This window comes from Mirounga angustirostris, unplaced genomic scaffold (assembly GCF_029215605.1).
Source record: "Mirounga angustirostris isolate CCGP_5_RB_7025 unplaced genomic scaffold, mMirAng1.0.hap1 SCAF_2, whole genome shotgun sequence".
Taxonomy (NCBI): domain Eukaryota; kingdom Metazoa; phylum Chordata; class Mammalia; order Carnivora; family Phocidae; genus Mirounga; species Mirounga angustirostris.
Genome location: NW_026991710.1, coordinates 186599177 through 186614619, shown reverse-complemented (window position 1 = coordinate 186614619; position 15443 = coordinate 186599177). Strand labels below are relative to the sequence as shown.

The 15443-nt window shown below is 39.2% G+C and overlaps 1 protein-coding gene across 4 annotated transcripts in view; it reads right to left on the bottom strand.

The window, feature by feature from the left end:
- Positions 1 to 14028, bottom strand: part of CFAP97 (cilia and flagella associated protein 97) — a 37162-nt gene extending 23134 nt beyond the window's left edge. Inside the window, exons 1-2 of one of the 4 annotated variants that reach the window (XM_054508563.2) lie at positions 13893 to 14028; positions 5389 to 6428 (exon numbers count right to left, since the gene is read on the bottom strand). In XM_054508563.2, coding sequence (XP_054364538.1) covers positions 5389 to 6412 — 1024 coding nt within the window. In that variant the 5' untranslated portion in view covers positions 6413 to 6428; positions 13893 to 14028. Of the gene's footprint in view, positions 1 to 5388; positions 6429 to 9192; positions 9381 to 13778 lie in introns of those variants that run through there. The other 3 variants (XM_045879648.3, XM_045879647.3, XM_064585695.1) reach the window with 3 other exon arrangements.
- Between the last annotated feature and the right edge of the window lie 1415 nt (positions 14029 to 15443).

The following is a 15443-nucleotide window of genomic DNA, read 5'->3' as shown; positions in this document are numbered from 1 at the left end:
TATAACCCACATAAACAAAAGGCTCTCTGGGGTCCTCAATAATTTTTAAGAGTGTAAATGTTTCTGGTCCAAGGGCCAAAAAGTTTGAAAATCGTTGTGCTAGAGCACTGGGGTTGGTGCTGGAAATCTGGAAGAGTTGAAGATAGACGAAGTCCTCAACGTGATCACTCATCAACCTCATGGATCATACAATTGATCTTACAGATTAGAAAGTAGCTCTAAAATTTTTTTAAAAAGTGAGAATTTTTACAGTGGATGGCTTGACAAAGAATTAGAGATTTTCCCTAAAAAAGAATATTAATCAAATATATTAGCAATTATAATTTTGATGGTGGCACAGATGTATTCTGTGTCTTTCAGATGCCAATCTAGGAAGAGGTAATTGTTAAAAAATCAAATGTCAGTGAAACATACAAAATACACTTCCTAACCATCGTAGCTGTGCAACAACAGAAGTTTCCTTGGTTCCTTCACTGACAAATACTGCCTATTTTGCGCCAACAGCGGCTAGATTTGGAGATTCTAGCAATGACTAAGACCCTGCCCTTATGTGGCTTACCCTCCAGTGAGAGAAATAAGCAAGTAAACTACACTAATTCCAGGGTCTGATAAGTATCCTGATGGAAGGAAACCAGGCTTTTGTGACCGCCAAGGGGAGGGATGTGAAACTACGAAAGATAGAACATCCAGAAAAAAGTATCTCTGAGGAGGAGATACATAAACCAAGACTTGAGAAACAGACAGAAGGTGTCTATGCAAAGAAAAAGGGCAACAGTAAGTGGAAATGCCCCATAAATACAAAGTATCTGAGAATAGTAAGAAAGCACTGTGACTGAAGCAAGGTAATGAAAGATTTTTTTTTTTTAAAGGAGATGCAAGCAATAACCACACTATGTAATGGTTTTCATCAACTTTAACAGCCTATTAGACTAACTGCATCAAAATTTCTGTGGAGCCTACACATCAGTATTTGTTTTGTGTTTAATAATTTAATAGTCTTCCAGGTGATACTAATATACTGCCTGGGATGAGAATCACTGACATTGACTGTTAGGCTACAATAAGGAATTTGGATTTTATTCTTTTCTGTTTTTTTTTTAAAGATTTTATTTCTTTGATAGAGTGAGAGAGCACAAGCAGGGGGAACAGTAGAGGGAGAGGGAGACGCAGGTTCCCCGCCAAGCAGGGAGCCCAATGCGGGGCTCAATCCCAGGACCCCGGGATCATGACCTGAGCCGAAGGCAGACGCTTAACCATCTGAGCCACCCAGGCGCCCCATGGATTTTATTCTTAACATAAGAGTGAGCCCACTGAAGAATTAAGAAGGAAACTAGTAAGACTAGTTTTATTTTTAAAAGATCACTCGGGTTGTTAGGGGAAGAAGCAAAGGGGCAAGAACAAAAAAACTGAATACTGAAAGTTTTAAGAGATTGAGTGGAGGGAGTGGAGGCGTAACAACTAGATGGTGATGGCCAAATTCCAAAAGCCTGATTTTTCAACACACTAAACAGTCAATAGGTACAATCAGAGCAGAGAGAAAAGAAAACCTACAAAAAAGGGGGCAAGCGTAAATTCCTCCAAAATACTTTACCCTTCTGACTGTGAGAATCATTTGACTACATAAGGGATTTGCTTATACTCTTCTTACATTACCACCATATATAAATTATGTACCTAAAGATTTGTTCTTTCAACAGCATTTCAAACAAAGACAAAGAATACTATTTACAATTTAAAAATGTTATCTTCAAATGACCTAAAATCTAACCTGCAAACCTATTACAGTTACATTTACTAGTGTAAAGGTAAAGTTTCAAGTTGTTTTTACTTCACGTGGAAAAAATTGTTTCTTTCACACTAAATAATAATAAATTGATATGTTCAAAAAATAATAATAAATTGATATGGAAATACAGCAATAAAAATGTTTACTAATTAAAAAATATTTATAGCTTACAAAAAGATATACCATGCTCATGGATTAGAAGATTAATATTCTTAAAATGTCATACTACCCAAAACAATCTACAGATTCAGTGCAATCCCCATCAAAATACCAATGGCATTTTTCACAGAGCTAGAACAAAGCATCCTAAAATTTGTATGGAACCACAAAAGACCCCAAATAGCCAAACCAATATTAAGAAAGGATTAAAAAAACATGGTATTACACTTCTTGATTTCAAACTACACTACAAAGCTATAGTAATCAAAACAGTATGGACTGGCACTAAAACAGACACACAGATCAATGGAATAGAACAGAGAGCCCAGAAATAAGCACACACGTATCCAGTCAATCTAGGACAAAGAAGACAAGATTATACAATGAGGAAAAGACAGTCTCTTCAATAAATGTGTTAGAAAAACTGGAGAGCTATATGCAAAAAGAATGAAACTGGACCATCTTACACCATATACAAAAATAAACTCAAAATGGATTAAAGATTTGAATGTAAGACCTGAAACCATAAACTCCTAGAAGAAAACATAGGCAGTAAGTTCTCTGACATCAGTCTTTGTAATATTTTTTTGGACTAGTCTCCTCAGGTAAGAGCAATAAAAGCTAAAATAAATATGATTACATCAAACTAAGAAGCTTTTGCACTGTGAAGAAAACCGCCAACAAAATGAAAAGGCAATCTACTGAATGGGAGAAGATATTTGAATCATACATCTGATAAGGGGTTAATACCCAAAATATATAAAGAACTTACACTCTCAAAAACTATCAAAAATAACCTGATTAAAAAATGGGCAGAGGACCTGAGCAGACCATAATGAAATATTGCCTCATACCTGTCAGAATGGCTAAAATAAAAAAGACAAGAAATAACAAGTGTTGGTGAGGATGTGGAGAAAAAGAATCCCTCATGCACTATTGGTGGGGATGAAAACTGGTGTAGAAGACAGTAAGGGAGGTTCCTAAAAAAAATTAAAAATAGAAATAGCATATGATCCAGTAATTCCACTACTGGGTATTTATCCAAAGAAATAAAAAAACACTAATTTGTGGGACACCTGGGTGGCTCAGTTGGTTAAGCATCCAACTTTTGATCTCAGCTCAGGTCTTGATCTCAGGGTTGTGAGTTCAAGCCCCACACTGGGCTCCATGCTGGGCGTGGAACCTACTTAAAAAACAACAAAACAAAACCACAACAAAACACTAATTTGAAAAGATATATGCACCCTTGTTTACTGATTATTTACAGTAGCCAAAATAAGGAAGTAACCCAAGTGTCCATACATAGATGAATGGATAAAGAAAACATGGTATGTATGTACGATGAACTATTACTCAGCCATAAAAAAGAATAAGATCTTTTCACTTGCAACAACATGGATGGACCTAGAGAGTATAACACTGAGAAATAAGAGAAAGACAAACACCATATAATTTCACTCATATGTGGACTTTTAGAAACAAAACAAAGAAAAAAGACAAAAAAAACACTCTTAAATACAGAGAGCAAACTGGTGGTTGCCAGAGGAGATTGGGTAGGTGGATGGGTAAATAAAGAAAGGGGAGTAACAGAACACTTGTTCTTACTTGTTACATGATGAGCACTGAGTACTGTATAGAACTGCTGAATCATTACATTGTATACCTGAAACTAATAACACTGTATATTAATTACACTTTAATTAAAAAAAAGGGGGGGCGCCTGGGTGGCTCAGTCGTTAAGCGTCTGCCTTCGGCTCAGGTCATGATCCCAGGGTCCTGGGATTGAGCCCCACATCGGGCTCCTTGCTCCGCAGGAGATCTGCTTCTCCCTCTCCCACTCCCCCTGCTTGTGTTCCTGCTCTCGCTCTCTGTCAAATAAATAAAATATTTAAAAAATAAAAATAAAAAAAAAGTGGGGGGAGGGGGCAGAGACCTGAGTAGACATTTTTCCAAAGATGACAGGATGACATACAGATGGCCAACAGGTACATAAAAAGATGCTCAACGTAACTAATCCTCAGGGAAATGCAAATCAAAACCACAATGAGGTACTACCTCACACCTGTCAGAAAGGCTAAAATCAACAACACAAAAACAACAGGAGTTGGTGAGGATGTAGAGAAAAGGGAACCCTCTTATACTGTTGGGAATGTAAATGGTGCAGCCACTACAGAAAACAGAATGGAAGTTCCTCAAAAAATTAAAACCAGAAATGCCATATGATCCAGCAATCTACTTTTGGATATTTATCAAAAGACAATGAAAACACCAATTTGAAGAGATACACACACCCCTATGTTCACTGCAGCATTATTTACCACAGCCAAGATACGGAAGCAACCTAAGTATCTATCGACAGATGAATGGATAAAGATGTGGTATATATACACAATGGAATATTACTCAGCCATAAGAAAGAGATCTTGCCATTTGTGGCAACATGGACGGGGAGAGTATGATGCTAAGTGAAATAAGATGAAGACAAATAGACCATATTTGTCTTTCACTTGTATGTGGAATCTAAATACCAAAACAAAAGAACAAAACTAAACAGACTCACAGATATAGGAAACAAACTGTTGCTTACCAGAGGAGAGGAAGGGTTGGGGATGGGAAGGGACAAAATAGGTGAAGGGGATTAAGAGGAACAAACTTCCATTTATAAAATAAATTAAGTCACAGGGATGTAATGTGCAGCACAAGGACTAAAGTCAGTAATATTGTAATAATTTTGTATGGTGACAGATGGTAACTAGACTTATGATGGGTATCATTTAATAATGTATAAAAGTATTGAATCACTGTGATATATATATATACCTGAGACCAACAAAATACTCTGTGTCAATTATACCTCAAAAAATTTGTTATCTTAAAGGAACTGAAACTTGAATTATGCTATTTCATCAACTTGGTAATTATTTTCAAGTAATCCTCTTTAACCTTTAACTTAAAGTCTGAATAGTTCCCTACAGTTTATTCTGAAAATTTCATTTGCCAGCATTTTTGCCACTTTCTCTGATATGAAGACAACAGGTCAGGTTATTTTAACTTTAGTACTGTTGCCTTTCTTAAAGAAGAAAGTGAAATGTATCTTATACACATCTCTCAAAAGTGAAAAACATCTGGCTCCACTTCTCTCATTTCTGTTATCTATCTGGTCCCTCTAGACTTTATGACTTTGTAAGACACTAAAACAGAATTAGGGCAGTAGTTTCTAGTCCTAATTAGCTTTTCAATATTATAACTAATGATATTCCAGGTATTTTTATGGTAAAATAGGATATTAGGTAAAGTTACTACATCAATTATCCCAAACAATAAAATATATCTAATAGAAAAATCAATGCAAATTCATAGCATTTGATATTTAAGCTCAAAATACCATGAAGTTTAATATCTAAGTCCAATATATACAGCTTTTAAAAAGAGAAGAAAATTACCTTTCAACAGATGATTGAGGTCCATTGTGTCATGTAGGGCTTTTTGTTTATATCTGTGGTCTGAACTGGAATCTAACACTGAAGATTTTGATGTGAGATCAGGCCCATGTTTATCTTGCCCTTTTTTGGTTGATTTCATCGATTTTGAATTATTTTTTAAATCCTCAACATTTCCATATACTTCTTGACTCACGTTTTCTTGCCTTTTAACTTTTACTTTTTGATCATTTGATGCTCCCAGTTCAAAAGATTGAACAGGGCTGATGTCTGGAGTTGACAGAGGAGTGACATCTGTCACAGTATCTTCAGATTCCTCATGGTAGTCATTGACTGTTGGTTTAGCACTTGAAGGCTGTATTCCTGTTGATTTCATTCCTGGTTTATATTTCTGTTTTGGTGACAAGTGGGTTACACCACATAGACGTTTCTTTAATGATGGCGATGAATCAGAAATACAGATATCAGACCCTGCATCTGAACAATCTGTGCCTGAACTTGAAGATGAGGAGGACAAAGAGGAAGAGGAGGAGGAGGAATTACTTTTGGAATATTTTTTACTTATGTTTTTTTTAAAGTTATTAGATGGTTTAGCTGACTTGGACCTGACATGTTGCTTTTTCCCATCATCACTGCTTTCCTCTCCATCTGTATAATAATTATCTTCACCTTCTTTTATAATTTTGGGACTTCTACTTGGAGTGGGCAAGTGTATTTTATGCCCTGTTGTAGCATCCCACAATTTTTTTGATCTTGAAGTGGTCAATGATAAAGAATTTCTGGTTTGCATATTATCATTTTCTACAGGGTGGTGTTCTGGAGTAATTTTCTCCTTTATTGCATTTTCCTTCCTTTGTATTCCAAATTTCAAGTTTACATTTTCTGTATCTTTATCTATTCTCTCTTTAGGGTCATCATTTTGCTTGCCAAAAACTGAGTTACTTTCACATTTCTCTGCTTCTTCAAAGTCACTGTCAAAGAAGGAATGGTCCACTTCACCTTCTGATACATCTATAAACCGATCCATGATGGTAAAAATATATCTGAAAAAGAGGCCAGTGTTATCATCAAACCAAAGAATAATTTCCCAATACTTTTCACTTTTTATAGTAATTGCAGATCCCAAACTGAGAAGTTTGATTATAGAGAAACATGACAAAAAAACACCAAAAAAAAATAGTAACTCAGTGAAGCGATAATCAGGCTACATGGGTAATAATAAATTGTGATTTGAAACATAAGTAAGTCTAATAGTTCAGTTCACAAGAGTACTCAAGGCAAACATATCACAAACATATACCTAGGTGAATATCCATACACCTAGGTGAACCTAGGTGAACCCTAAGGAAAATCTACCTTCTATAAGTACAATTAGAGTTTAGAATAAGAAGGGATGGTGTTACAACCTCCCCACATCAGCTAAGCCATCTTGAATTTAGAATTTGACCTCTAATACTATTCTCCACTAAAACACACACAAAAAACCCCAAAAAACAAAAACCAACAATCAAAAAACCGTAACGACTTGGAAGGCAGCTGATTCTATTTTTGGAGGGAAAGAAAAACAAGGGCCTAGAATATCTTACTGTTATCAGAAGGCACAGTATTCAAATATGCCTGATATCGTGGTAATACAACAACAGCTCTAGTTTAAAGGGGCTTCCACTGTCCACACTGGACAATTTAGTACTGGAAAACAAATCACACAAAATATACTTAAAAATGAAAAAGTACTTCTGTAGAAAGCTATTAGTTCGTAAAGATATTCAAAAGGGCAAATAATATGAGGTACGTTAAAGAAAGGTAAGTATAAATTTCTAGTAATATATAGCCAACAATCCAATTATGCACTCAGTATATTCAAATTATGATTAATTCTACTACAATAAAAAATTATGTAATCTGTCTTCTAAATCAGCCACAATACTCTGGAGCCTTTAATTGCTTAAGTGATCCCACAACCTATAAAACAAGTACAAACATGATTTAAATGTCAACCAAATTCATACTATTAGTAATAGGTTAATAAGACAGATTCGAGGTATGTGTGGTAATACATTTTATCATCATTGGGTAACTTTTTCTGCCTTTAAGGTTTTGAAGAATTTAAGAGATTCTGACATATTAAACAAAAAATTTAACTATTTGCAATCAACTTTTAAATGCTTAAGGAAATCTGATTAATTGAATTAGTAAGTTAAGACTTATTAGATTTACTAAAAATGTCTAAGTGCTTAGCTAGACTTCCTTTATTAGATGTGTAAGTATCCCTTGTCAGGGGTTCAAGGTACTTAAGAAAATAAAATACACCAAAATTGTAGTTGTGCTGTTCATAAACAGTATAGAATGTTCAGGGAAAATTAAGCTAAGTGAAGATTAATCAAAGTACAAATGAGTTTTAAAATTCTAACACATTATTAGATTTAAATTGAGATAAGATATGTAAGCAGATCTTAAAAGTTTAAGAAAAATCAGATAACTTATACCGAAATAATAAATACAAGAAATATTATTTCCCACAGCACAGATCAATGCCCTCGTAAGTTTCAAAACTCAAATCAACAGAAGGATGCCTCCTCCACAGATCCTCAAAGATATTTAATAAGGTTTCAGATGTCATATTTATCCACATTGAAATTAAAGTTTACTTTCTTAATTTATAAAAATTGAAACTTATCTCCTTGGCATTTGGCAATTAATTTTCAGAGCCATAAGAAAGTCATAAGCCTTTGAATCAGTACCTTCATTTCTGAAATTCATTCTAAGAATGTAATACTAAAAAGAAAGAATGGTGTGCGTTATAGTATTACCTGTAATACTGAAAAAAACTTGAAGAGAAGAATATTATGACTCCATCAAAAGAATTATTTATATCAGGGGTCAGCAGGCTACTGTGCATGAGCCAGATCTGACCTGCCATTTGTTCTTGTAAATAAAGTTTTACTGGAACACAGCCACAGGTTTAGATATTGTCTCTGACAGCTATAACTGCAGAGTTGAGCAGCTGTGACAGAGACCATATAGCCCACAAAGCCTAAAATATTTACCAACTGACCCTTTACTGAAAGTTGTGGACCCCTGATTTAGGTGATATATCAGCATGAAAAACGCACAATACAAAACTGTTATCCAGGGCGCCTGGGTGGCTCAGTTGGTTAAGCGACTGCCTTCGGCTCAGGTCATGATCCTGGAGTCCCTGGATCGAGTCCCGCATCGGGCTCCCTGCTCGGCAGGGAGCCTGCTTCTGCCTCTGACCCTCCCCCCTCTCATGTGCTCTCTCTCTCTCATTCTCTCTGTGTCAAATAAATAAATAAACTCTTTAAAAAAAAACAACAAAAAAACAACAAAAAAACCCCTGTTATCCACACTGGAATAATAATACAATTTACACATTTAAACAAAAACTAGGGGGGAAAGGGCAAAATTAAGTTGACCTGTTAGAAGAAAACCAACAATTCCACTGCATTTTTAATATTTCCATTACTGTTTTTAGAATAGTGTCCCTGCAATAAATTAAGCAAATAAGTGATGACTGGGAGTCTGCACAATGATAAAGAATGAATGGAGTCAGACACACTCAGGCTCAAACTTGGTTCTGCCACTTCCCAATTGTGTTTCTGGGCACATGTACAAGGATGTTCATCATAGCACTACTGTTTGTAATAGCAATGAGTTAGGAAAAAACTCAGTGTCTAATAAGAGGAAAACGGATAAGCAAAATGTTGTATAAGATATACTATATGTCCATCAAAAAGGATGAGCTGAGATATACAAAATGTTTATTAAAAGAGAATTAAATGGGGGCACCTGGGTGGCTCAGTTGGTTAAGCGACTGCCTTCGGCTCAGGTCATGATCCTGGAGTCCCTGGATCGAGTCCCTGGATCGAGTCCCACATCGGGCTCCCTGCTCGGCAGGGAGTCTGCTTCTCCCTCTGACCCTCCCCTCTCTCATGTGCTCTCTCTCATTCTCTCTCTCTCAAATAAATAAATAAAATCTTTAAAAAAAAAAAAAGAGAGAATTAAATGAACAATTATATAAAACTTAAAACACACATGATACTGAATTCCTCATGGGCACAAAATTACATAGCATGGACTGGAAGGACATCGTTCAACAGCTAAGAGTATGAGGCTGTAAGGGGAGAGAAAGGATGAAGGTGAAGAAGCCCACAGGGGGTAAAAAATAAAGAACCTGGCAGAGGCCTGTGATCATTGGTCTTCACATCACAAAGAATAGGACTGAGGGGTACCTGGCTGGCTCAGCAAGTTGAGCATGTGACTCTTGATCTCAGGGTTGTGAGCTGGAGCCCCATGTTGGGCGTAGTGCCTACTTAATTAAAAAAAAAAATTATGACTGAACATTGTCAATCTAATTCTGTTCACCTGACTTCAAAAAGGAAACCAACAGATCAAAGCAGCCACTGAATGGTGGATAGCTCTTATAAACATTATTTTGTCATCAAATTCTCAATAAAGTTACCCTCTTTTGTAAGGTAATTAACTCTTTAATCCAAATGTCAAGGGATGGAATAAAAAAGGGTTGCAGATATTTTTTCTCTCTCACTTTGTTACGTGGTTAAGAATACCTTTGTGATTAAAGAAATTTGGGGGGGGGCGCGGGGCACCCGGGTGGCTCAGCCTCATTAAGGGTCTCTCAATTTCAGCTCAGGTCATGATCTCAGGGTCGTGAGATCCATGATCTCAGGGTCATGAGATAGAGTATGGAGCCTGCTTAAGATTCTCTCTGTCCTGCTCCCTCTTGCCCCTCCCTCCACCTCTGCTTGCCTGTGCGCTCTCTCAAAAAAAAATTTTTTTTGAAGTTTCTTCAAATTTTAAAAACAAATGGTTTCATGGCAGTGCCCAGAGCATAAATTTCCCTAGTCAGTTTAAAAAACAACTCTTTCAAAAACAAATCATCCAAATCATTCTCACTACCATGCCTCAGAAAAACTTGTTTACATTTTTCAGGAAATACACAAAATTACTAACATAACTAAGTCTCATTTGTATTAGTGCTACTATTCTAGTACAACTAACAGCTAAAATGTATCTAAGTTTAAGAGGTTTTTATCATTCCCATTTACCAATGAGAAAAATGAAGCAGCGCAAGAACTTGCCCAGAGTCACATAGCTTGGTAAGTGGCACAGCCATGATTCTAAGGCAGGCATAGTTTAAGGATGTTATTAATCACTGTTTATTCTGCTTCAAAGTAAGGTCCTTAAGTAAGATCTGTTTGTTTTTAACCTTTAGAATACATTGCTGTGATATCTATGATTTATCTGATAGTGAACTGTCAGCAAGATAACAAGATGTTCTCACCACTGGGACTTTTAAAGGAAAATGGGACCTATTTAGCAATATGGATTTAGGAACAGAAAAGGATGGTCTGTACAGTTACAATTAGATACACATGCCAGTGACTGTCACACATTTTGCTGGGATTTATTTGCTATGTAGCAGTTTTCCACTAACAAAGTAAATGGGAACAAACCTCACTGGAACCATAAATTAAATAAACCAGTAGTAGCCTTGAGTAAATTAAAAAGCGTTAATCTAGGTAATAAGAATTCAGAACTTTAAATTAACTTATGACCCTCTCTATCCCAATCTGAGCTTGTGACCAAACCACCTTTCCAAAGACAGTAGTGAGTTCCAAAGGTATTTCTGACAAGGAGAGTGACAATTCTGGAAGTCACTAACTTGAAATGTTTCCAGCATGCCTCCTCTTTATGTGTTTGGCATATCAAGTCAAATGTTGTGATCCCTGATAACCTTGAGTGAGACCTATTTAAAGTCCCCTACAAAGGTGCATGGCAAAATAATCAAGTTAGAGCTAATACCCTTCCCCTACCCTCAGAGTTCCCCAACAGCCCTGAAAGGAAAAAATTTCACCCCCTTACATTAGGAATGAAGAGACTAAGGCCTAGCAATTTAAATGCCTTTAACAATTTAAATTAGTTTGTATCAAGTATGCCTTTTACGACTTCAAGCTTTATCGAATTTGTGAATTAAAAAAAATGAGATGGACAGTTGAAAATAAGGATTCAAAGGTTCTGGATAAATGGAAAAGAAGCTAATGTTCATACAGATTTTATTATGTGCCAAGCACTGTTTTAAGCACTCTTTCATTGATCACTTACCATGGATTATTTTCACTGACCATTTAATACTGGTAACAACTCTGAGGCTAGAGACAAGGAAACTGAAGCACAGAGGTTAACTGACATTTTCAAAGACCACATGGCTAGAAAGCAGCAGAGTCAGGATTTGAATCCAGACAGTCAGCAGTCTTACTGATTCTGCTATACTGAAACAAGCAGAGGAAAATTAATAAGCCAAAAACCTAATGGGGAGGTGTATTTGAAATAGCCAAATAATAACACAATAGCACAGACACAGAATGAGGGAAGGTGAGGAGGGAAGGTGCACTGTGGGCCCCAGCTTAAAAGAAGGTTTACTGAAAAAAGACTTGGGAGCTTACCAAGTGGCAAAAGCATGACTTAGAAATCAAGATTAAAATGCTCTTAAATCATACCGGGATAGCAATATGCAGTCTTAAGGTAACTTGCATTATATACTGCTTGGTCAAACTACTTCTTGAATGAAGCATCTAGCTCTCAGTGCTATGGTGAAGAGTCTAGAATCTAAGTCATGATCAATGGTTCATAGAACAAGGGATTCATAGCTAGTAAAAGTAATGGCTAAGAGAAAGGGTATGCTCAGATATTTAAAGGACTGTGATATGAAAAAAAAATTTTAGAGCTGTTATTTGTAGTTCAGAGGTAGAACTTGCATCAATAGATGTAATATATAAGAAACCTGTTCTTAAATCAACCTAAGAATTGTTCAAAATGGAATGGGCTACTTTCTAAGATTATGAGCCACGAGTCACTAGATAACGTTGGAGCAAAAACTGAATGTCCACTTGTTGGGATGCCACAGAGGGAATTCATGCATTAGGAGGATATCATTTTCCCAACCATAACATTTTATGAACTAGGTCTAAATCCCAACATCTATTTGTAATCCAAATGATTAGGTAGTTCTTTGAAATGTGTTTTTCATAGCTAACAGTTTGTGCCTTATCTCCTTACCAAACAGGGAACTCCTGGATCTTGCTCATCTTTATATCCGCAGTGCCTAACTAGGATCTGACAAGTATTAGACATTCAAAGAATGTTTATCTGATGAAGGAGTTTGTGGAGTTAGGAGACTTAAGATTGAACTCTAGTTCTGCTCTTTGCTATGTAAGCAGAAAAATCACTGCTTTTCCCTGAGCTGGCTCCTTGACAGTTTCCCACAATCGTCCCCCCCGCCCGCCCCCCTACCACACACACCAGAATTAACCATCCCCTTATCTGTATTCACATGGTTGATGTAGTCCTCAACAGTTAAGGACCCACCTTACTAAGTCGTCACAGTTCATGAGAGGTGGCACATAACACCTGGGAGACTTTTCAGGCATAACATCCAACAGATAGGGTTATTATTAAGGATTTAAGCTCTCTGGTTATTTAACTGAATTTATGGGAAAATTATCCAATGATCCCATCCACTAAGCAATCCTTCCGATAACACTTATTTCAAAGTTAGTGAGATTCAATTTACATTGGAAAATAAAAATGTGGACTTAAGATTGTGAAGATTCTCTTTACAACATATTGGGAAAGGATAAAACTTAAATGATAATTCCTTTAATAAGTCTTTGGGGCTCAATGAAAACCGGTATTTGTCAAAGCTGCCTGAGCGTCACTTGGACACTCACCACCATTTGCATCGCTCCTGCAGGGCCAGCAACAGAAATACTAAAGCTTTTTAAGATACATCAGGAAAACACAAATAAGAATCTGGCATTTTTTAAACTGTCATTTCGTTACTGTGACATCACATTATTTCTGTAATTAGGTGTATAATACGGTCCAAACAAGATTGGGTCCACGAAAATCTCGGCCCAGAGTAAACACCCGTTTTCCAGGGACTCGAGTCAAGGGCCCGTTCACCACCCCCTCCTGACCATCCCCTTTCCCCGCCCCGCACGGGAGGCAGAAGATAACTGAGAGCCCCTGAGGCTCCGGAGTTCAGAGTCGAGTCCTCAGGGGTGGGCGGCGCCGACCCGAACCCGGCTCCCAGTAACCACCCCTTCTCGACTCAGGGCCGACGCCCCCAGGCCATCCCCGAACGCATCCCGGAGGTAGGCCCGGAGGTTCCCATAGGGGCCGGCTGGGGCTGCGGGCGGCCCCACGGACCCGCCGGCCGCGGGCTCGGACGCCTTTGTTGTGGTTACACACGCCACCCGAGGGGCTGGCTGGGCCGCAGGGCCGACGGAGCAAAGGGCTGGGGGTCCCGGCCCGCCCGCCTTCCTAACCTCCCGCGCTGGCTTCCTCATACCGACCCTGAGTGCTCGCCGCTGTCTGGGCTCCAGAGAGGGGAAACGGATCCCGAACGGAGGCGAGCGTGGCGGGCGCGTCGCGGGCGGGGAACAAGGGGCTGCTGGCGCACCGCTTACTTGGCTGCCGTGGCCGTCGCAGCCGTCTCGCACGCCGCCAGCGGCGTTCCAGGGTCGCGCGCACGCAGCACCGCGCGCACGCGGCTCCCAGCGGCACGGCTCTTGCTTCCGGAGGCGGGGAGAACGGAAAGGGAAAGGAGGGGGTGCAGAGGGAGCGGCGCGAGTACCGCGGGAACTGGATGGAGGCGGAGCGTGCGGCTCGGCGCCTCCTCGTGGCTCCTCGCGGAGGGCGTCATAGAGCGCGGTGGGCCCGCCGAAGGCCTAGAGGGGCTCGAGCGCCGCGCCCCCTTGCGGGAGGCGGGGAGGGGGAAGCGAGGCCCGCGACTCCCGAGCGGGAAGGGACACGTGAAGAAATAAACCTTGGAGGCCGTTAGTTGCCCAGTGCACCGTTAGGGTCTTACTGCTACTGTCCTCGCTATTAATGGCAATGCGGGTGGACCTAGTTGTTACGGTGGCTGATCGGGAAAGTGGCTTCAATTATCTTGTAAGTTTTTACCAAAACAACAGCAGTAGTAAATGGGGGCAGCTGTGACTTTGTCATTCTTTTTATCAGCAAAGCTCAGATCAAAGAACCAGTTGGTTCTATGATCCAAGAGCTGGTAACACATTAGAAAGTCCTCTGACTACTGGTGAATGAAGTGGGTGGTTAAAACAAGAAAAAAAACCTGTGGAATATGCTGAATGCCATAATTTTTCGGATTTGAACTCAACAGGCACACAGTAGGTGGGGTAGAATAATGGTGCCCCAAATATGTACACTTCCTAATCCCTGGAACGTGTGAAGAGGCCATTTAACGTGGCAAAAGGGACTCGGTGCTATGTGGTTAAGGATCTTGAGATGGGAAAATCAACCTAGATTATTCAGGTGAGTTTGATATAATCATATAGATTCTTAAAAATGAGAGTCAAGGGGCGCCTGGGTGGCTTAGTTGTTAAGCGTCTGCCTTCCGCTTGGGTCATGATCCCAGGGTCCTGGGATCCAGCCCCGCATCGGGCTCCCTGCTCAGCGGGGAGTCTGCTTTTCCCTTTCCCACTCCCCCTGCTTGCGTTCCCTCTCTCGCTGTGTCTCTCTGTCAAATAAAATCTTTTTTTTTTTTTAAGATTTTATTTATTTTTATCTGAGAGAGAGGGAGTACATGAGAGGGGGGAGGGTCAGAGGGAGAAGCAGACTCCCTGCCGAGCAGGGAGCCCGATGTGGGACTTGATCCCGGGACTCCAGGATCATGACCTGAGCCGAAGGCAGTCGCTTAACCAACTGAGCCACCCAGGCGCCCCACTGTCAAATAAAATCTTTAAAAGAGAGTCAAGAAGTTTGGAGCCATTAATAGGAGTGGTGGTCGTAGAAGCAAGAGGTTGTAGCGTAGAGCACCGTGACTGTAGTTAACAATACTGTACTGCATATTGGAAAGTTAATACAGTAGATCTTAAAAGTTCTCATCACAGACAAAAAACGTTCTCAGGGGTGCTTAGGTGACTCAGTCAGTTAAACCCCCAACTCTTGATTTCATCTCAAGTCATGATCTCAGGGTGGTGAGATGGAGCCCCATGTGA